Consider the following 22,785-nt stretch of genomic DNA (forward strand, 5'->3'; position numbering starts at 1 on the left):
ACCAGTTAAACATGTGAAAACTGAGAACACACAATCCATTAAGGGTAGTTAGACAATGAAAGGCAATATATTTCTAGATGAATTAAAATTAAATGGATATTCTAATGCAAACAGTGAATATATAATGGAAGGAATGAGGGTAATATTTGGGAAGGGGATCTTGAAATCAAGATTTCAAAGGTGGAACAATTACTGGGAATAATGTACTCCCATCTGTAACCTAAACCTTGGGTGGTTAAGGTGGGTAAGGGAAAAAAAAAGGTCATTGAAAGTGTACCAGTGAGCTTTCTACAAGTTTTCCTGTGGTAACAAATATCCCTGAATTCTTACTGGCTTATAACAACAAACATTTATTTCTTGCTCATATGATGTCTATCATTATTCACCTCTTGCTGGTTTCTCTAACTTGATTCTGGGATTCAGGGTAAAATTCCAGTGTATCTGGGATCTACCATTCTTGCAGCAGGAAGAGAAGGTTCAAAAAAGCAAACAAAGGTTTTGAAAGCTTCCATTTAAAGTTGAAACATACCATTCTACTCACACCAGGAACTCACAAAGCCAATCTTGCATAAAACGGGCAGGGAAGTGCAGTCCTCTCAAAGGGAAGGAAGGGTTGGTTGCCTAAGTCAAGTGGCCAAGTTTGATATCAGAGGGCAGACATGTATGATCTCACAGGATGGTGATAAATGATTGGAAATAATAGTACAATATATGTTAGTGAAGCTTCTATCAGAAATAATTTGTCTGTCCTTTGTTCACACAAAATATATTTACTCTGGTCCCAGAGGAAGGAAAAAACATTTCTACCTAGACATGAGTTCAATCACAAATGAGAATTTCATAATAATCTCATGAGATTCCTCTGAATTCAGAGCCCCATGTGGAGCTCTCCTCACTCATAACACATTATGGTGGAACAGAGAAATAAAATCTCAATAAACACTCTCATTTAGAAGAAAAAAAGGAAAGAGGTACCCAGTAGTCTCGGGTCCACAGCAAATGTGCAGTGCTGCTGGGCAGATGTAGTGAGGGCGCTGGTCTGTGGGGGCAGGAATGACAAAGGACCCTTTTCTTGAATCCAGCTCTTTCCCGGAGAACGGACATGCAGTGGTTTGTATTTCGTTGCTCTTGCCTTCACCTAGTTACATCTAACGGAGTATTGGAAATGTTGCCTTCCTTGTGCAATGGGCTGCTTGCTCCGGTTACTCCCTTCGCATGAATATTTACAGTCCCAAAGATTATCGGGTTAATTGAAAAAAATAAAACTGAAAACCCACTATCAAAACTACCAAAGAAAATAGGAGATGGACTTCCCTGGTGGTCCGGTGGTTGAGACTCCAGACTCGCAAGGCAGGGGGTCCGGGTTCCATCCCTGGTCAGGGAACTAGATCCCACATGCACGCCGCAACTAAGAGCCTTCACGCTGCAACTACAAGATCCTGCAAGCCACAAGGAAGATCCCGTGTGCCGCAGCTAAGACCAGGCGCAGCCAAATAAATAAATAATTTTTTTTTTAAAAAGAAGGAAAATAGGAGAAATACAAATAACTAATATCAAATGAAACAGGGAACATTACTACTGTTAAAAAGAAAACCACAGGCCAAAATGGAATCACTCATGCTAGGCCACACCACTAAACTGGGGCTTGAGGGACTTCCCTGGCGGTCCAGTGGTTAAGACTCTGCACTTCCACTGCAGGCGGCACAGGTTTGATCCCTGGTGGGGGAACTAAGATCCTGAATGCCATATGGTGTGGCCAAAAAAACCCCAAAAAACCGGGTCTTGATAACTTAACTGAAGCTTCAACCTCCTCCAGAAATGCTGTCTTAACAGGTCAGTCAAGAATTTTCTGGTCTGCGCCAGTGAGGTCATGCGTCACGTGGGCCCTCTCCATTCTCCAAAGGAACATGAGGTCCTCTGCCACACAGACCCCTTCTGTCCACCACAGGTGAGTGACCTAAGCCTGAAGTTATCTTTTTTGTTTATGACTTCTTGCCTTGCCTTTAAAAAAACCTCTCCTTTTCTGTAGCCCTTTACAGCTCCCCTCTCCTCACTGTACAGGACGCTGCCCTATTCATTAATCAATCAATGAAGCCAATTAGATCTTTAAAGTTTATTCAGTTGAATTTTTGGTTAACACTACAGAGGGACTTCCCTGGTAGTCCAGTGCTTAAGACTTCACCTTCCAGTTCAGAGGATGAGGGTTCGACCCCTGGTTGGGGGACTAAGATCTCACATGCCACGGGGCAACTACTGAGCCCACGCACTTTAGCGCGCTCCACAACTAGAAAGAAGCCCGCTCACCACAACGAAGCGCCTGCACACCACAAGGAAAGATCCGCAACTAAGACCTGACGCAGCCAAATTAATTAATTAATTTTAAAAAATGGTCCATATCAAAAAAAAAACAACTTAAAAAAAAAAGAACTACAGGGCTTCCCCGGTGGCTCAGTGGTTGACAGTGAAAGACATCAGCAAATATTCATTATCCACTTTAGCTGTCTTCCTTGTGGATTTTTGCTCAGAAATTTGGAAAAACAATAAAAGAGATCACACCCTCCCACCCCCACCCCCCCCCCAAAAAGAAATGAGGCAATGACCATTTCAGAAAAAAATTAGCATTATGTTGTGGGTTTCAGAGCAAACGATCTGGGACTTGACAGTCTGCAGCTTCAGATGTATCTTCTGATATTTCTGTTAAGAATAAATGTTTTAACGTCAACCCCAGGCTCACACCAAATCTAATATTTAAACTTATTCATTGCACTTGTTTCCATGACTTCTGGATATCATTTGGAATACTTGTATTTGAGTCTATTTCAACAATTATTATATTGTTCCTCACAGAGTTTCATTTACTCCTCCTTCATTGTTAACCAATTATATCCTATGTAATCAATAATAGTTTAATCTCTATTTTAGTGTTTTGTCTCATACATGTTTCAAAGCCCAGAGATTAGCCCATCATATTATAGTACAAAGATTCTGTTGGTTGCTCTCATTTTATGCTTGTTCTTGGGATAAGGACAAATGCATCTCTGTTACCACCATCACATCAAACCATTATTGCCCCTATAAACCCAACACTTGGTCTGGGATAATCTTTTTTATAGGATTTTATGGTAGTTGGTGCATTATTATCTTATTTGCATTTCAAAGATTTATTCATAGGTAACATTGGCCTATAAAATAAACTTATAATTATAAAATTGCCCCATCACATTATTAATGAAGATAAAACCACTTAAGTATGGCAAAGGACATCAGTAAAAAAAAAAAAAAATACAGATGTTGAGGACGTGAAGAGTAAAACTGACTACCTTTCTTCATGTAGGATCCTGGTGAAGAGGCTTGTCTGCAGCTAGAAAACACAGATGCAGTTTCTGATGTTGCCACCTAGGGGGACGCGAGTTGGGATGGTTCTTATAATCTGTACTTAGGGTCGCCTCGTCTGGAAAATGACAACAACAGTACTTATCTCAGAGTTGAAGATTCAGTGTTGTTACATACAAAACAGTATCACTTATGCAACCACTTGTTAATGGAAAATGGGAGTGTTTCTGAATGAAGAATAGTGAATTTCAATTGCCATGTCACCAATAACATAAAACTCACATATTCCTGCAGTGCCGTCTTACTCTGAATATGAATCTCAGTGTCTGGGAGGTGGCAGAATGGCCTCCAGGGATTTGGCAATAGGGGTTATCTCCTTATCACAGACTTGTAGTTGTAATCTTCAGGAATTTCTATTTTCTTTATCAGAATGTCATCATTCACCTCAGGGGATACAGGTTAAAATCCCTAGATTTGATTCTCAGTCACCCGATTTTTGCCAATACCTTGGTACTCCTTTCTAAAGGACTTCCCCACACAATGGCAGCCTTTGGGTTGAAACATTCCCTCAGTGACTTTGGATGCAAACTTGTTTTCTATGTTCACAGAGTGGCCACGGCTGTGTCCTTCAGCACCACCTGTCTCTTAAGTATCTTACAGGCCATCGTGATCAGCCCCAGGAACTCCACATGGACAAATGTTAAGGTAAAGGCTCCCAAGTACACTGGCTCCTTTATTTACCTGAGATGGATTTTGCACTTGCTTGTACATATAGCTGTTTTCACATGTGTCTGGTAAATGAGGCAACACAAACATCACAAAGCAAAACGATTTGGGATACTGCTCTAGTACTCTTCTTGACAAAACAACACCCACACTATTGGCAGCTTTTTCAAGCCCTCCTAGTACTTTGTCTTTTGGACTCATGATCTTGGCCAGTGGATACATGGTTTTCATTCTGTACACACACGACGACCAGCAAGTCTGACACATTCATAGGACCAACCATTCAACTGGATCCTTTCCTGAGACCAGAGCTTCCCAAAGGATCCTTGCCTTGGTGAGCACCTTTCTTTCTTTCTACATCCTCTGCCCCATTTTTGCAACTTATATGGTGATTTTCAATAATCCCAGTTAGTGGCTGGTTAACATCTCTGCACTAATGCATTCACATTTCCCCGCTGTCAGCCCCTTTCTTCTCATGAGTCCAGACACCAATGTACCCAGGCTCTGCTCTACCTGCTGTAGAAGGAATACCCAAGTCCCTAATCTGGTCAGAAAACTCTAAATTTTCTATTTGTATTCACAATAAAAGTCCTTTATTCATTCAGTTTTTGCTGTATTCAGCACTACAATGAGCAGTCACATCAGAGAGAGTGGTGAGCAACAGGCTGTCTTCAGAATTTAAAATATATTGGTTGGGGGCTTCCCTGGTGGTGCGGTGGTTAAGAATCCGCCTGCCAATGCAGGGGACACGGGTTTGAACCCTGGTCCGGGAAGATGCCACATGCCGCGGAGCAACTAAGCCCATGCGCCACAACTACTGAGCCTGCGCTCTAGAGCCCGCGAGCCACAACTACTGAGCCCACGTGCCACAACTACTGAAGCTTGTACGCCTAGAGCCTGTGCTCCGCAACAAGAGAAGCCACCATAATAAGAAGCCTGTGCACCACAACAAAGAGTGGCCCCCACTCGCCACAACTAGAGAAAAGCTCATGTGCAGCAACAAAGACCCAATGCAGCCAAAAATAAATAAATAAATTTATTAAAAGAAATTTTTTTGTCTGTACAACCACTATGGAGAACAATATAGAGGTTCCTTAAAAAACTAAAAATAGAACTACCATATGATCCAGCAATCCCACTCCTGGGCATATATCTGGAGAAAACCATCATTTGAAAAGATACATGCATCCCAATGTTCATTGCAGCACTATTTACAATAGCCATGGAAACAACCTAAATGTCCATTGACAGAGGAATGGATAAAGATGTGGTACATAGATAAACAATGGAATATTACTTGGGCATAAAAAAGAATGAAATAATGACGTTTGCAGCAACATGGATGGCCCTAGAGATGATCATACTAAGTGAAGTAAGCCAGAGAAAGACAAATATCATACGATAGCACCTATATGTGGAATCTAAAAAAAAAAAGATACAAGTGAACTTATTTACAAAACAGAAACAGACTCACAGACTTCAAAAACAAACATACGGTTACCAAAGGGGAAATATGTGTGTGTGTGTGGGGAGATAAATTAGGAGATTGGGATTAACATACACGCACTACTGTACATAAAATAATCAACAAGGACCTACTGTACAGCACAGGGAACTCTACTCAATACTCTGTAATAATCTATATGGGAAAACAATCTGAAAAACAATGGATATATATATAATTGAATCACTTTGCTGTACACCTGAAACTAACACAACATTGTAAATCAACTATACTTCAATATAAAATAAAAATTAAATTTAAAAAAAGCAAAAATAAAAAGGTCTAATTAACACACACACACACACACACACAAAAAATATACTGGGGAAGACACTGAACCAGCTATTTACTAAGCAAAATGCAATGTAATCTCATTTTCATGAGCTGTTTCAATATAATACTTGAGTCTAGGAATTTGTAAAAAGTGTGGCCTGTATTATTTGGAGATAATAGAAAGTTTCTCTGAGTACGTATATTTCAGTCTAATAAATCAAAACGTCCCTAGAACTCAGGAGGCAGTGAAATGTGAGAAGAGTTTATGGAAAGAAAGAGCCTTTGGTTTTGACTATTCACATACCTAGGATGGATCTGGAAGAGGGAATAAGGTGTCAGACACTGCATAACACTGAAGGTCCACTATGTGTTTTTACCTCAAAGCCTGAGAGGAGACCTTGCTATTTGAGTTGTTTTTGGATGGGGAGAGATTGCCATATGTTTTTTCCGCATTTTCTGGCAAAACTCAGCTGAATGACGAAGGTAAGGCAACAAAGTAAACACATGTCTTGGGATTTTTAAAGTAATATTTTTAGTTGTGATGAAATACACATAAAATCTAACATTTTAACTATTATTAAGTGTACAGTTCAGCGGCATTAAGTACCTTGATATTGTTGTGCAACTATCACCACCACCCATCTCCACGATTCTTATCTAGTAAACTGTAACTCTACGCAATAAACAGTAACTCCCTATTGCCCTCTCCCTCGGCCCCTGGCAACCACCATTCTACTTTCTGTCTCTAGATTTGACTGGTCTAGGTACCTCATATAAGTGGAATCAGAGAGTATTTGTCCTTTTGCGCTTGGCTTATTTCACTTAGCATAATGTCCTCAAGGTTCATCCATGTTGTAGCATATGTCAGACTATCCTTTTTAAGGCTGAATAATATTTTATCGTTGACCACATCACGTTTCTCTTTGTGTGTCAGTGGACATTTGGTTGCGTCCACCTTTTGGCTATTGTAAATAATGTTGGCTATTGTAAATAATGTTGCTCTGAACATGCCTGTACAAATTTCTCTTTGAGTCTTCTCTTAGTTCTTTGGGGTATATACCCAGAAGTAGAATTTTTGGATCATATGTTAATTCTAGGTTTAACTTTTTTTTTTTATAGAATGAATTTAAATTTATTTATTTATTTATTTATTGGCTGTGTTGGGTATTTGTTTCTGTGCCAGGGCTTTCTCTAGTTGCGGCGAGCGGGGGCCACTCTTCATCGCGGTGCACAGGCCTCTCACTGTCGCGGCCTCTCTTGTTGCGGAGCACAGGCTCCAGTCGCGCAGGCTCAGTAGTTGTGGCTCACGGACCCAGCTGCTCCACGGCATGTGGGATCTTCCCAGACCAGGGCTCAAACCTGTGTCCCCTGCGTTGGCAGGCAGATTCTCAACCACTGCGCCACCAGGGAAGCCCCTAGGTTTAACTTTTTGAGGAACCATTTGTTTTCCAAATTAGCTGCACCATTTCACAATCCCACCAACAGTGGATAAGGTTTACAGTTTCACTACCTCCCTGCCAACATTTGTTATTTTCTGTTGTTTTTTAAATAATAGTGGCCGTCCTAATGGATGTGAGGTGGTATCTCATTGTAGAATGTTTTTAAGATGGGAAATCGACAAGTAAAAATATCAACCGGGTACTGGGATATTTAGAGGCTGAAATATTTTGTATTACGTGATATCGCAATTAGTTTGAGAGAAGACAGGAGTCAGTTCGGACTCCCATGTCCTCTATGGAGGAAATATACCTATGGTGGAATCTTCACATTTCTAGAATAGCAGACGAGGAGGGTGTGGGTGAATAACCTTTTTGTTTATGTGGATTTTTCTTCAGGAAAAGATCTAAGGGAACAAAACAGGAGAATCAAAAAGTGGGGGAGTATAACTGATTCACTTTGTTATAAAGCAGAAACTAACACACCATTGTAAAGCAATTATACTCTAATGAAGATGTTAAAAAATAATAATTAAAAAAAATAAAAAATTAAAAAATAATTTTAAAAAAAAGTGAGAGAAATGGACAATTCCTCAATCACATAGAAAGGTTAGAATATACCCTTATTCGTGATTGCTAGATTTGAGGATCCAAAAAATTTAAAGGAGTTTCAACAAATGCACAATATATTCAAACTTGTGTCAAAAAATATATATATAAAGAACAATTTCCAGCAGTTGTTAGACCACAAAGTCTCAAACACTAAAAAAATTTTTAATAAGACAGATAATATTTTATCATCATCAAATAATACCACTTGGAAAACTGTACATTCAGAAATTTTAAAATATTGAAAACCTTAAAGAGTCACTATTTGTTTAGATAATTAGAATTTATGTATATGAAAAGATAAGAAAATTCTTGTGTCTACCCTGTGATATTTAGTTAATGAAAAAAATTATTTAGAGGAAATAAGATAGCTGCAAATTCACATATTAGAAGTTCACTGGACAATCCACGTCCTATGGGCCCAATTCAAGAATTTTTAAAGAAAGGTATAGTGTAAATCCAACAAAAGGCAAAAATGAAAATTATATTAAATATAACAAAATGTTCTTTTGAAATATTGGCTTTAAAATGTGCAAAAGGCTTCCCTGGTGGCCCAGTGGCTAAGAATCCGCCTGCCAATGCAGGGGACATGCGTTCAAGTCCTGGTCCGGGAAGATCCCACATGCCATGGAGCAACTAAGCCCATGCACCACAACTACTGAGCCTGCGCACCACAACTACTGAGCCCACGTGCCACAACTACCAAAGCCCGCACACCTACAGCCCGTGCTCCACAACAAGAGAAGCCACCACAATTAGAAGCTCACACACTGCAAGGAAGAGTAGCCCCCGCTCACCGCAACTAGAGAAAGCCCATGTGCAGCAACGAAGACCCAATGCAGCCAAAAGTAAATAAATAAAATAAACTTATTAAAAGAAACAATAAAATAAAATAAAATGTGCAAAGACACACTTGAACAATACTAATCATAGCAGATGACTATTGATAGAGATTTTCAAAACCTGTAGAGATTACTAAGAACAACTTTATATTAACTTGAAAATTGAGAAGAATGATTTTTACAAATATAGATCACTAACACTGAATCAAGAAGAATTAGAAATAAGAGAAACATAAATAACTTCAAAACTTTGCAATATTCAACAAGACTGACTGTTTTACAGGAAAATTTCCCACATTTGCAAGGTATTGGCAGTTCTCTTCATTTACAAACTTTTTTCAATACAGAAGATATGAAAATGTGTAATACTGCTATTATATCCCTCATGTTAAGACATCAAAAAAAAAGCAGTTTGACTTCTGAAGTTTAATGCAAAATGGATCATTAAAATACACAATGTGACTGAGTAGATGTTATTCTAGTAATAAATGATATTTTAATATATGTGGTATTACACAGCCTGCTGTGGTGTGAACAATGAGAACACTGACCTCCATTATACCAATAGCTTCAGAGAAGCACTTGAAACATTTCAACACTCAGTTACATTTATAGAAATCTACAACACAACATTGTAAATCAACCATACTTCAATAAAATTTAAAACAAAGTAAAATAAAATAAACATACACCCAGCATATAGGATCAGGAAGAAAATTAATCTGATCATGTCCATCAACAATGAATATAGAACTTTATATTGATGGTCAAATGTTGACAGTGTGTTATGGACTTATATACACACCAAATGTAAAATGGCTAGCTAGTGGGAAGCAGCCGCATAGCACAGGGAGATCAGCTCCGTGCTTTGTGACCACCTAAAGGGATGGGATAGGGAGGGTGGGAGGGAGACACAAGAGGGAGGGGATATGGGGATATATGTATATATATAGTTGATTCACTTTGTTATACAGCAGAAACTAACACACCATTGTAAAGCAATTATACTCCAAAAAAATGTTTAAAAAAATGTTAACAAGCATTTCTGTTTAGGTCAGGAATAAATTGAGAATTGATCTCTGAATATCACTTCTACTCAAGAGTATAGTAGAATTTGTAGCCATTACAGCCAGTAGGTCAGAAGCATGGGAGGCCTAGGACTTGTGATTGGCATCTGAAGTGGGGGTAGTGTTGTGCAACTGAGTCCTTAATTCTTTGGAGGCTGTACTTACTCCAAGTAGTTGGTATCAAAATTCAATTGTAGGACACGCAGTTGGTGTCCGAAGAGCTGGAGAATTGCTTGGTGTGGGGAAAACCCCCATATGTTTGTTGTCACAAGTGTTGTAACTGAAACAGCTCACCCTATCACTGATCATTAAAAAAGATCCTACTGGACTTCCCTGGAGGTCCAGTGGTTAAGACTCCACACTTCCATTGCAGGGGGCACGGGTTCAATCCCTGGTCAGGGAACTAAGATCCCACATGCTGCATGGCACAGCAAAAAAAAAAAAAAAAAATCAAATCAAAATGAATTAAATACTTAAGTGTCAGACCTGAAACTGTAAGACCCCTAGAAGAAAACAGGGGAAAAGCTTCTTGACAACGGCCTGTGGAATAATTTTTTTTTATTTGACAACAAAGCTAATTAGACAAATGTGACCACATCAAACTAAAAGTTTCTGCACAGCAAAAGAATCAATCAAGAGTGAAAAGGCAGGGACTTCCCTGGTGGCACAGTGGTTAAGAATACACCTGCCAATGCAGGAGACACGGTTTCGAACCCTGGTCTGGGAAGATCCCACATGTTGCAGAGCAACTAACCCCATGTGCCACAACTACTGAGCCTGTGTGCCACAACTACTGAAGCCCACACACCTAGAGCTCGTGCTCTGCAACAAGAGAAGCCACCACAATGAGAAACCCGCGCACCACAACAAAGAGTAGCCCCCGCTCGCCGCAGCTAGAGAAAGCCTGTATGCAGCAACAAAGACCCAACGCAGCCAAATAAATAAAATAATTTATTAAAAAAAAAAAAAGAGTGAAAAGGCAGGGACTTCCCTGGTGGTCCAGTGGCTAAGACTCCACGCTCCTAATGCAGGGGACCCAGGTTTGATACCTGGTCAAGGAACTAGATCCTGCATGTCACAACTAAAGATCCTGCATGCCACAACTAAAGATCCTACATGCCGCAACTAAGACTGGTGTAGCCAAATAAATAAATAATTTAAAAAACAATAATAAAATTAAAAAAGAGTGAAAAGGCAATCTACAGAATGGGAGAAAGTATTTGCAAACCATATATTTGATAGGGGGTTAATATCCAAAATATGTAAGGAACTCATCTCAATAGCAAACTCCCCCAAATAATCCAATTAAAAAATGGGCAAAGGACCTAAACAGACATTTCTCAAAAGAAGACATACAAATGGTCAGCAGCTATATGAAAAGATACCCAATATCACTAATCAGGGAAAAGCAAATCAAAGCCACCATGCTATATCATTTCATACTTGTTAGAATGGTTATTAGTTTTTTTTAATAAATAAATTTATTTATATATTTATTTATTTTTGGCTGCATTGGGTCTTCGTTGTTGCATGCGGGCTTTCTCTAGTTGCACAGAGCAGGGGCTACTCTTCGTTGTGATGTGCGAGCTTCTCATTGTGGTGGCTTCTCTTGCTGCGGAGCACGGGCTCTAGGCGCACAGGCTTCAGTAGTTGTGGCACATGGGCTCAGTAGTTGTGGCTCGCAGGCTGTAGAGAGCAGGCTCAGTAGTTGTGGTGTATGGGCTTAGCTGCTCCATGGCATGTGGGATCTTCCCGGACCAGGGCTTGAACCCATGTCCCCTGCATTGGCAGGCGGATTCTTAACCACTGCACCGCCAGGAAGTCCCTAAGATGATTCTTAAAGAAACAAATGATAACAAATGTTGCCAAGGATGTTTGAGAAAAGGGAACAGCGGTACAGCCACTACAGAAAACAGTATGGTGGGTTCTCCAAAAATTATAAATAGAACTACCGTATGACCCAACAATCCCACTGCTGGTTATATATCCAAAGGAAATAAAATCAGGATCTCATAGAAGTACCAGTACTCCTATGTTCACTGCAGCATTACTCACAATAATCAAAGTATAGAAACAACTTAAATGAGCATCAACACAAGAATGGATAAAGAAAATGTTTTATAAACATGCAATGCAATCTTATTCAGTCTTAACAAAGAAGGAAATCCTGTCATTGTTCAACAACATGGATAGCCCTGGAGGACTCAATGCTAAGTGAAACAAGACCGATGGAGAAAAATACTGTATGATCTCACTTTTATGTGGAACCTAAAATAGTCAAACTCATCGAATCAGAGTAGCATGTTGGTTGCCAGGGATTAGCAGAGAGGGAAATGGGGAGATGGTGTTCAAAGGGTACAAAGTTTCAGTTATACAAGATAAATAAGTTCTGGAGATCTACGATATGACATACTACCTATAGCTAACAATACTGTACATGGTAGTACTCGTGTTAAGTGTTCTTACCTCAAAAAAAGTGCCCCTCCCAAACTTATTGCTAGACTCAACTGGTGACACTAGGCAATTCTATCAAATGTATGAAGAATAACAGCATTTGTATACAATTTCTTCCAGAAAATAGACCATGAATACTTTTTAACTCAATTTCTGAGACTACTATTACCATGGTAACAAAAATAAAGGCATTTGAAGAAAGCAATAACTACTAACTAAATCCCACATAAAAAATATGCAGGGCTTCCCTGGTGGCGCAGTGGTTGAGAGTCCGCCTGCCGGTGCAGGGGACGCGGGTTCGTGCCCTGGTCCGGGAAGATCCCACATGCCGCGGAGTGGCTGGGCCCGTGAGCCATGGCCGCTGAGCCTGCGCGTCCGGAGCCTGTGCTCCGCAACGGGAGAGGCCACAACAGTGAGAGGCCTGCGTACCGCAAAAAAAAAAAAAAAAAAAAAAAAAAAGCAAAAATTCTTACAAAATATTAGTGATAGAAATTAGCAACATATAGAAAGAGGGACTGCCCTGGTGGTCCAGTGGCTAAGACTCCAAACTCCCAATTCAGGGGGCCCAGGTTCGATCCCTAGTCAGGGAACTAGATCCCACATGCTGCAACTGAAGATTCTGTGTGCCGCAACTAAGACCTGGTACAGCCAAATAAATAAATATTTAAAACAAACAAACAAACAATATATAGAAAGAACTGTACACGATGACCAAAAGGGGTTCACTCGAGGGATGCAAGGCTGTTTTAACGTTTAAAACACAATCAACATAAATCACAGTAGCAACAGATTACAGTGGAAAAATCATAGCATCCTATCAATTGATGCAGAAAAAGCATTTGACGACATTCAACACTCAGTTTAAGCTTTCAGAAAACCAGGAATAGAGGGAAATTTCCTCAACTCAATAAAGAACACCTAAGAAAGCTTACCTACAACAAACATCATTCTTAATGGTGCAAGACTGAATGCTTCCCCCACAGAGACTGAGGATAAGACAAGGATGTCCGCTCTTACCACTGTTAGTCAACATGCAATTAGAAGTTACAGCCAATGAAATAAGGGAATAAAAGGAAATAGAAGTGATAAAGAACAGAAAGAAGATAATAACAGTGTATCCATCAGGAGGAGGTATCATTGTGGTGGTGGGTTGAACAATCACCTCCCGCCACCAAAGGACAGCCACATCCTCACCCCTGTAACCTTCAAGTGTTAAGGATCTTGAGATGAGAGATTATCCTGGATCATCCAATAAGCATGGTATAATCAGAAGGGGTTGAATAAGAAGGATGCAGTTGGACTTGGCCACATAGAAGCTGCTACTGTGGTGGAAGAACGACGGAGATAAAAAGATATTAAGATGGTACCTGGCTGACTTTGACGATGGATGAAGCGGCAAAGCATATAAGCAGTCTGCAGAATTTGCAAAGTGCAAGGAAATAAATTCCTCCCTGGAATGTCAGGGTTACAGTTCTGTTAACATACCCATTTTAGACGTCTGACCTGAACTGAAAGAGAATAAATTTTATTGTTTTAATCCACCTAGTTTGTGATAATTTCTTAACGCCTGATGAAATAAAATTTATATTTTAAGGCAAGACAAGAAAAAAATTAACATAAAATTCTGTTTGGGCCTCCTCCCTCCCAGATGTGCAGTGTGCATCTGCATTACACATTAACCACAGCTCCTCAAAGGTGGGAGTGCCTGCCCAACCAACCGGAGAGGTCAAATTGTTTTCCTCTCTTTTGACACTAGCAATTTAACTTCTTACAAGAATAGCGTTCTTTCCCAACTCTGTAGGGGGTCATGGTGACTTGCTGCTCGCGTTGTATGTACTCACCTGGACTACGTATCCTTGGTGAACTTTATGTCAAGTATCAGTATGTCATTCTGATGCACGATCCTTTGTCTCGAAAATGTGTATGACTGTACCTTGAACTCTAACAGCTGGAACAGTTCTCAGAGCTTTCGGAGAATCTGCTTCCTGGATTATAGTCCTCAATTTGGCGTGCATAAAAATTCCCCCTTTTTTTTTTCTTCTTGATAGATAATTGAATTTTCGTCAACAAGCTGCATTAGGAAACTAATGAAATGATATATACAGACAAGTCCAAGTCATCTGCGAATACCTCTAGAATAAGTGAGACTGGTAAGTTCTGAGGATACAAGATCAACATTCAAAAATCTATTGTATTTCTATATAGTAGCAATTAACACATGGAAACAAGTTAAAAATAACATGTCCAATTATTCAAAAAAGAAAAAAGTAGAAATGTGTTAATCAAACAAAACGTTGACGGGATTTTGATGCTGGAATCTATAAAATACTGGTGAAAGAAACCAAAGATCAGAGAAATAAATAGACATACTACAGCCATTTATTGGAAGGCCTAACATAGAAATGATGTCAAATGATCGCAAACTGACAGGCAGGCTTAATGCATTTTCTATCAAGATATTTTGTAGGCACAAACAAGATTTTTCTAAAACTTATATGGAAAGGCAAAAGGAACTAGAATAGCTAAAATATCTGAAGAAGAATAAACTGGTTGGAATCACTCATTCAATTCAAAACTTCTAATAAGATAAAAAGTAATCAAGACTGATTTTGTGGAGTGAGACATACAGAACGATGGAACAAAACAGAGAACCCAGAAATAGCCCCACACAATTACTTGCAACTGAGTTTTGACAAAGGTACCAAGAAACCTGAATGAAGCAAGAATCTGAAAAAAATTACACCATATCAACTGATCTTCCACACTAGGAAAAAAAATGAAAGAATCTCCACCAAAACCTCACACCTGTACAAATATTAGCTCAAAATCGGTCATAGCTTTAAACGTGAAATGTAAAACCATACTACTTTAAACTGTAAGAGATTCAGAAAAGAAACCATAGGATAACATCCGCAGGATCTAGCTATATATCTACCTAAGTTTTAACATATTTTGACTTTTAATTTTATTCTGCAGTATGCAATATTTCAGACTAAACTTGAGACTTAGTTATTCCTCATGTGAATGCTCTGATGTGGATTCTGTTGCAAAAAGTCTTGAAGAAATTTTAAATATTCATTATTTTTGTAAGGCTTCTTTCCATTATGAATTCTTTGGTGAATCCTGAGGGGACACTGTTGCTTAAAGGCCTTTCCACATTCAGTAAATTTCCCTGGGCCTCCCTGGTGGCGCAGTGGTTGAGAGTCCGCCTGCCGACGCAGGGGACATGGGTTCATGCCCCGGTCCGGGAAGATCCCACATGCTGCGGAGTGGCTGGGCCCGTGAGCCATGGCCGCTGGGCCTGCGCGTCCGGAGCCTGTGCTCCGCAACGGGAGAGGCCACAGCAGTGAGAGGCCCGCGTACCTAAAAAAAAAAAAAAAAAAAATTTCCCTGGTTTCTCTCAGGTATAAATCCTCTCATGACATCAAAGCCATGAATGTTTAATAAAAAGCCTTCCCACGTTCATTACATTTGTAAAGCTGCTCTCCAGTAGGAATCTTGCGATGGTCTGTAGTTTTGATCTACAGATAAGAGCCTTTATACACACATTACATTCTTGTGGCTTCATCAAAGATGTATATTCTGATGTCTAGTGAGTTGCGAAGTCTGTACAAGTCCTCTGTCCTATATGTTACACTGATGTAATTTCTCTTTAGTGTGGACTCTCTGGTGTCAATCCATGCTTGAACTTGTGTTATTTTGCCACACTCGTTACGTCGGTCAGGTTACTCTCTAGCATGAATTCTCCGATGACTTATGAGGCTTGAGTTTTGAGTGAAGACCTTGCCACACTCACTGCATTGGTAAGGTTTCTCTCCAGTGTGGATTTTCTTATGTCTGTTGAAGTTTGAGCAATGAATAAAGGATTTGCCGCACTGATTACATTTGTAAGGTTTCTCTCCGGTATGAATCCGGCGATGACTAGGAAGGCTTGAACTCTGACTGAAGACCTTGCCACACTCATTACATTTGTAAGGTTTCTCTCTAGTATGGGTGACCTGATGATAAGTAAGACTTGAATACACACCAAATGCTTTGCCACACTCGTTGCATTTGTATGGCTTCTCCCCAGTATGAATTCTCCGATGACTGACGAGGCTTGAATTCTGAGTGAAGACCTTCCCACACTCACTGCATTTGTAGGGTTTCTCTCCAGTGTGCATGACCTGATGTCGAGTGAGGTGGGAGCTCTGATTAAAGGCCTTGCCACATTTATTACATTTGTAAGGTTTCTCTCCAGTATGAATCCTGCGATGGTTAGTAAGGCTTGAACTCTGACTGAAGACCTTGCCACACTCATTACATTTGTACGGTTTCTCTCTAGTATGGACGACCTGATGATAAATGAGACTTGAATACACACTAAAGGCTTTGTCACACTCGCTACACTGGTAGGGTTTCTCTCCGGTATGAATTCTGCGATGACGTAGAAGGTGTGAACTGTAACTGAAGCCCTTACCACATTCCTCACACTTGTGATGTTTCCCTCTTGTGTGGATTCTTTGATGTCTAGTGAGATGTGAGCTCTGGTTAAAGGCTTTGCCACATACATTACATTTGTAAGGTTTCACACCTGTGTGGATTACCTGATGGTTAGTGAGTTGTGAGCCATGATTAACTGCTTTGTCATACTCATCACATTTGTAAGGTTTTTCCCTAATGTATGCTTTCTGGTCTTCTGTGAGTAATGAAGAATGCCAGAAATCATTCCCGTATTCATTAAAAATGTTGGTTTGGACACTCGGAAGAATTCTCTGAAGTACTGACAGTGAGGAACCACTGTTGTTAGACTTCTCAACTTGATGATACTCATACAATGGCCCTTCAGTTGGAAATATCTGCAGTTCGGCCAGATGTGACTGAAAGCTTAGTCCGAGCCTGTTTTCAATAGGCTTCTCTCCTTCATCTCTTCTACCATGTTGATCTCTTCTACCAGTGAGATTTTTTTTATGGGTGACAGGCACTCCTCTGTAATTTCTTTTGTCACTTCTCCACTGGTACTCAAAGTCACGCTCATTTTTCTGGATTTCCCTATAGCCATAGTCCTCAGTCTCACAGCTTTCATGTCTTTCCAACAACACTGTTTGCAACACTTCCCCTGTATGACTGTTCTCTTTTGGTGCGGATTCCTTGATCACACATTTAAGAGAGGTATCTACAAGACATAAAGAATCGTATGTCTCCTATTAATTACAGTTTGAAAGAAATATTTCATATTGAAGAACATAATATTGTATCAGAAGTACTACATATCTTGAACAGTTAAGAAATGTTGCAACCATGATCTTCGGTTTTTAGGAACACAAAGGGAATGAAATTCTTTCATAAAGAAAGGGTGGGATTTCCCTGGTGGCGCAGTGGTTACGAAGCCGCCTGCCAATGCAGGGGACACGGTTCGATCCCTGGTCCAGGAAGATCCCACATGCCACAGAGCAACTGAGCCCATGCACCACAACTACTGAGCCTGCATTCTAGAGCCCGCGAGCCACAACTACTGAGCCCACGTGCCACAACTACTGAAGCCCACGTGCCTAGAGCCCATGCTCCACAACAAGAGAAGCCACCACAATGAGAAGCCTGCGCACCGCAACGAATAGCCCCTGCTCACCGCAACTAGAGAAAGCCCACGTGCAGCAACGAAGACCCAATGCAGCCAAAAATGAATAAATTAGGAAAAAAAAAAGAGAGAGAAAGGGTGATTACATGTATTTCAAATTAATTTTAGGGAAGCCTACTTTAAACAATCAATGGCTGAAACACCCATAGTGTACCCATGTTAGCCCTGAAAGAAGGGGTATTTTTGTACCATGACCCCAAAGCACACACCACTTCACAGAAAACATATGGCGGTTTCAGATTTGAAGAGATAAAGATATTACACATATTTACTGCATATCGATTGTGCACCAATAAATGCTAAAGCACAGTACTCTAATGGTAAATAAGCCATAATTTTAACTAATGAGTAATATAAATAAATCGCAATTTAGAAGTGGAAATGAAGTTTAATAAAACAATGTTATAAAAATACAGTAATTCTCTGAATACCAGTTATAAAAGTCGTAGAACTATATTCACTCAGAATGGCCATTCTGCAACACTAACCAGTGATGTGAGTCAGTTATACTGCATAATACCCACTGAAAAGCCATCATCTATAAATCATAATGAAAATTAGCAAACAGTGATAAAACATGATGGAAAAGAATATGGAGAAGAATGTATATATGTGTAGGTATAACTCAGTCACTCTGCTGGACAGCAGTAATTAAGACAACATTGTAAATCAACTATACTTCAATTAAAAAAAAAGAAAATTAGTAAATAAAATATTCTAGTAAGCTATGATAAAACCAGGGTATAAGTAATAAGCAACCGCAATTATATGAAACTATTGTTTGTGAAATTCTCAACAAATCCTTCTGAAGACAAAAAAAAGCAAGGCTTCTGTTCCAGAACCAACACAAAACGGGAACTGAAATTTATATTAAGACTACTGACTTTTTGAAAGAGAGAGACAAATACCATGTGATATCACTCATATGTGGAATCTAAAATTCGGCACGTGGGACTTCCCTGGCGGTCCAGTGGTTAGGACTCTGTGCTTTCACTGCTGAGGGTGAGGGTTCAATCGCTGGTGGGGGAACTAAGATCCTGCAAGCCACATGGCAAAAAAAAAAAAAAAAAAAGGCACAAATGAAACAAAAACAGACTCACAGACATAGAGAACAGACATGTGGTTGCCAAGAGGAAGGGTGAGCAGGGGAGATATGGATTGGGAGTTTGGGATTAGCAGATGCAAACTACTATATACAGAATGAACAGACAACAAAGTCCTACTGTACAGCACAGGGAACTATATTCAATATTGTGTGATAAATCATAATGGAAAAGAATATAAAAAAGGATGTATATATAGGTATAACTGAATCACTTTGCTGTACAGCAGAAATTAACACAACACTGTAAATCAACTATACTTCAATTTTTTTTTTTTTTTGGCCAAGCGGCTTGCGAGATCTTAGTTCCCAGACCAGGGATTGAACCTGGGCCCTCAGCATTGAGAGTGCAGAGTCCTAACCACTGGGCCTTCAGGGAATTCCCAACTATACTTCAATTTTTTAAAAGTTCTTTAAAAAAGACACTGTTAAGAAAATGAAAACACCAGCTACAGACTAGGGGAAAATATGTGCACAACAGATATCTCACCATGGACTTGTGTCCAGGTTATACAAAGAACACTCAAAACTAAGAAAACAAACAATGTGTTTTGAAAAATAAGCAAGGGAACTATATTCAATAACCTGGGGTAAACCGTAATGGAAAATGTAGTGGAATAACTGAGGACATGGAAAGGAGACGTGACCCATAAGCCAGAACCCCTCTGCAAGGCAAGGGGCTGGCACCCCTCGGCAAACCGAGGGCGGGCGAATAAGCCAGGACTGCAGGCAGTCCTGGATACTCTGGGCACTGATCCATGAAATGACCTCGGTATAATCAGAACACAAGGAAACGTCCTTGTGCTACTTCAGTATAATCAGAATGATGGGAACACGAGGAGATGTCCTTGTGCTGCTTGTGAGCTCAAGGACGAAGCACGGCATGTCTTCAGGAAAGCCCATTGTTGCTTGTATAATAAATAAAAGCATATGTTGCTGCTTTGGCATTTCTGGAATGTTAAGAAAACAAGTCTTAAGATGTAAATATAGATAATGCTTAAATAAAAGTCACCACAGCAGGACAGACGGCGCTGTATTGCCTGAGCGAGCAGCAGCCCTCTACTGCTGTGCTTCTGCACAATTCATCTCGTGTGATGAGCTTACTTTCGGCCCTGTCATAAGAAAACTACAACAGAAAACAATGTGAAAAAGAATGTACTGAACTCCGCTGAACAGCAGACATTAACACATTGTAAATCAAGTACACTTCAATTAAAAAAAAGAGAATAAAAAAATGTTAATAAGCGTAGAGACTAGGAAGTAATGGGCATGTGGGCAGTGTGTGTACTTGCCAATCTGTGGGAAGATAAATGCATTCGGACACTTAAAATGTTGACTTAGGAAAAAAGAGAAACTGACTTAGCAAGTAGCATAATATTGTCCCATTCTTAACTATAGGACATGGGGCAAAAAGGAAGAGATCTAAAAGGGAGGGAGTGCAGGGACTTCCCTGGCGGTCCAGCGGGTAAGAGTCTGCGCTCCCAATGCAGGGGGCCTGGGTTTGATCCCTGGTCAGGGAACTAGATCCCGCATGCATGCCACAACTAAGGAGCCCACATGCCGCAACTGAGACCCGGCGCAGCCATCAGTCAGTCAATCAGTGGGAGAGAGTACAATGATGAGGGAAGAAACCAGGTCTAGAAACACAGAGTAGAATAACTGATGCCCGGGTGGGGGTTATGGAAATGGAGAAAGGTTGATAAACGGGCACACAATTTCCGTCATAAGATGAATAAGGTCTGAACATTTCATGTAAAACGTGATGACTATAGTGGATAATACTATAAAACTGAAATGTGCTACGAGAGTAGAACTTAAGTGTTCTCCCCAAGAAAAAAAAAAAGTATGTGAGGTAACGTATGTTAATTAACTTGATGGGAATCCTTTCACAATGTATATCAAATCATCGCGTTGCACACTTTAAATATATTACAATTTTATTTGACAACTACACCTCAATAAAGCTAAACAAACAATTTCAAAAATTCACCCACTGATTGTCTCCTTCTGAATGCACAGAGCGTAGTAAAATATGCAGACATCTCGCTCTCTTCCAAGAAGTACTGAATCAAAAGCACAGGGGTCGAAAAGAGGGAACGGGATATTTTAAGTTTGCCATAAGATTTTATGCATATTTAAGCTCTGGAATCACCCTTGATCATGAAATGGGAAGATCATATGAAGAAAGGACAAGTTCAAAGTCCTCATGCTACATTATGAAGCTTTTCATTTCTGAGTCAACAGGGCTTTGATCTCAGGCAGGCAATGTAGGGGTTCCCAAGAGGCACACAAGGGAAAATGCAAAGATACCCAAGGACAGGTCCCGAATTCTGGAGGGAAGTTATCCTCACCCAGGGAGAGCAGGTTCCCGTAGGTCTCCAACATCACGTCCCTGTACAAGGCCCTCTGAGCAGGGTCCAGGCATTCCCACTCCTCCTGAGAGAATTCTATGGCCACATCCTTGAATGTCAACTGTGTCTGAAATGAAAACACATTTCACCAACGGGCCATGAGGAGAGTCCTTATTTTCACACAAAATGAGAAGAGGAGAGAGAGGGGAAAGGATCGATTGGACTGAAGTGAGTATTGTTGCAGATCCACTTATGGTATTTTTGAGCAAGTTATGTGTCCCTAATTTTGGTTTATTACACTTTTCCATAAGAGGTTATGATAGCCTCTAAATCGGTGTGGACTTCCCATTTTTGTGGACAATACAAGAAACACACACACACAATCAACACAGGATTATCTGTATAGAAATGTGAGATATGCTCCATACACCAAGTTATATTCAATGTCTAGAGGAACAAGAGCAGGAATGACATCTTCAAAGATGACAACGTCTATAGGGGCTTTAAAGAAACGGTGATGACAGCAACGGTAATCTCAAAAAGTGTTTGAACACTCCTCATGTGTTACGCATTCCTCTAAATACTTTGCATGTACCAACTCGTATAATAACGTAATACCAAATTTAAAAATATCTGACCCAGCGATCCCACTACTGGGCATATACCCTGAGAAAACCGTAATTCAAAAGGACACATGCACCCCAGTGTTCACAGCAGCACTATTTACAATGGCCAGGACATGGAAGCAACCTAAATGTCCATCAACAGAGGAATGGATAAAGAAGACGTGGTACATATATACAATGGGATATTACTCAGCCATAAAAAGAAACGAAATTGGGTCACTTGTAGAGACATGGATGGACCTAGAGACTGTCATACAGCGTGAAGTAAGTCAGAAAGAGAAAAATAAGTATCATATATTACTGTATATATCTGGAATCTAGAAAAATGGTATAGATGATCTTATTTGCAAAGCAGAAATAGGGACACAGATGTAGAAAATAAATGTATGGATACCAAGGGGGAAAATGGGGGGAGTGGGAGGAATTGGGAGATTGGGATTAACACATATACACTATTGATACTACTTATAAAATAGATAACTAATGAGAACATACTGTATAGCACAGGAAACTCTACTTAATGCTCTGTGGTGACCTAAATGGGAAGGAAATCCAAGAAAGAGGGGATATATGTATACGTATAGCTGATTCATTTGCTGTACAGTAGAAACTAACACAACATTGTAAACCAACTCTACTCCAAAAAAAATTAATTTAAAAAATTTAAAAAAAATTTGAAAAGAATCTAAAAAAGAGTGGATACATGTATAACCGATTCACTTTTCTACACACCTGAAAGTAACACAACATTGTAAATCAACTATATTCCAATAAAATTAAAATATTAAAATCAATAAACAAAACAGAAACAGACTCACAGACATAGAAAACAAACTTATGGTTAC

The 22,785-nt window shown here is 39.8% G+C and overlaps 2 protein-coding genes across 3 annotated transcripts in view; one reads left to right on the plus strand and one right to left on the minus strand.

Annotated features, from left to right (window-relative positions):
* LOC137214815 (zinc finger protein 665-like) overlaps window positions 1-22,785 on the minus strand; it is a 67,251-nt gene that overhangs the window by 30,726 nt on the left and 13,740 nt on the right. Inside the window, exons 3-4 of one of the 2 annotated variants that reach the window (XM_067719101.1) lie at window positions 21,315-21,441; window positions 14,606-17,399 (exon numbers count right to left, since the gene is read on the minus strand). In XM_067719101.1, coding sequence (XP_067575202.1) covers window positions 15,970-17,399; window positions 21,315-21,441 — 1,557 coding nt within the window. In that variant the 3' untranslated portion in view covers window positions 14,606-15,969. Of the gene's footprint in view, window positions 1-14,605; window positions 17,400-21,314; window positions 21,442-22,785 lie in introns of those variants that run through there. The other variant, XM_067719102.1, reaches the window with a different exon arrangement.
* Window positions 1,871-4,321, plus strand: LOC137215400 (vomeronasal type-1 receptor 2-like). Its single transcript, XM_067720643.1, is given in 3 exon segments — window positions 1,871-1,948; window positions 3,700-4,115; window positions 4,117-4,321. Coding segments are annotated over 3 exon segments (699 nt in total).

Source organism: Pseudorca crassidens, chromosome 20 (assembly GCF_039906515.1).
Source record: "Pseudorca crassidens isolate mPseCra1 chromosome 20, mPseCra1.hap1, whole genome shotgun sequence".
Taxonomy (NCBI): Eukaryota; Metazoa; Chordata; class Mammalia; order Artiodactyla; family Delphinidae; genus Pseudorca; species Pseudorca crassidens.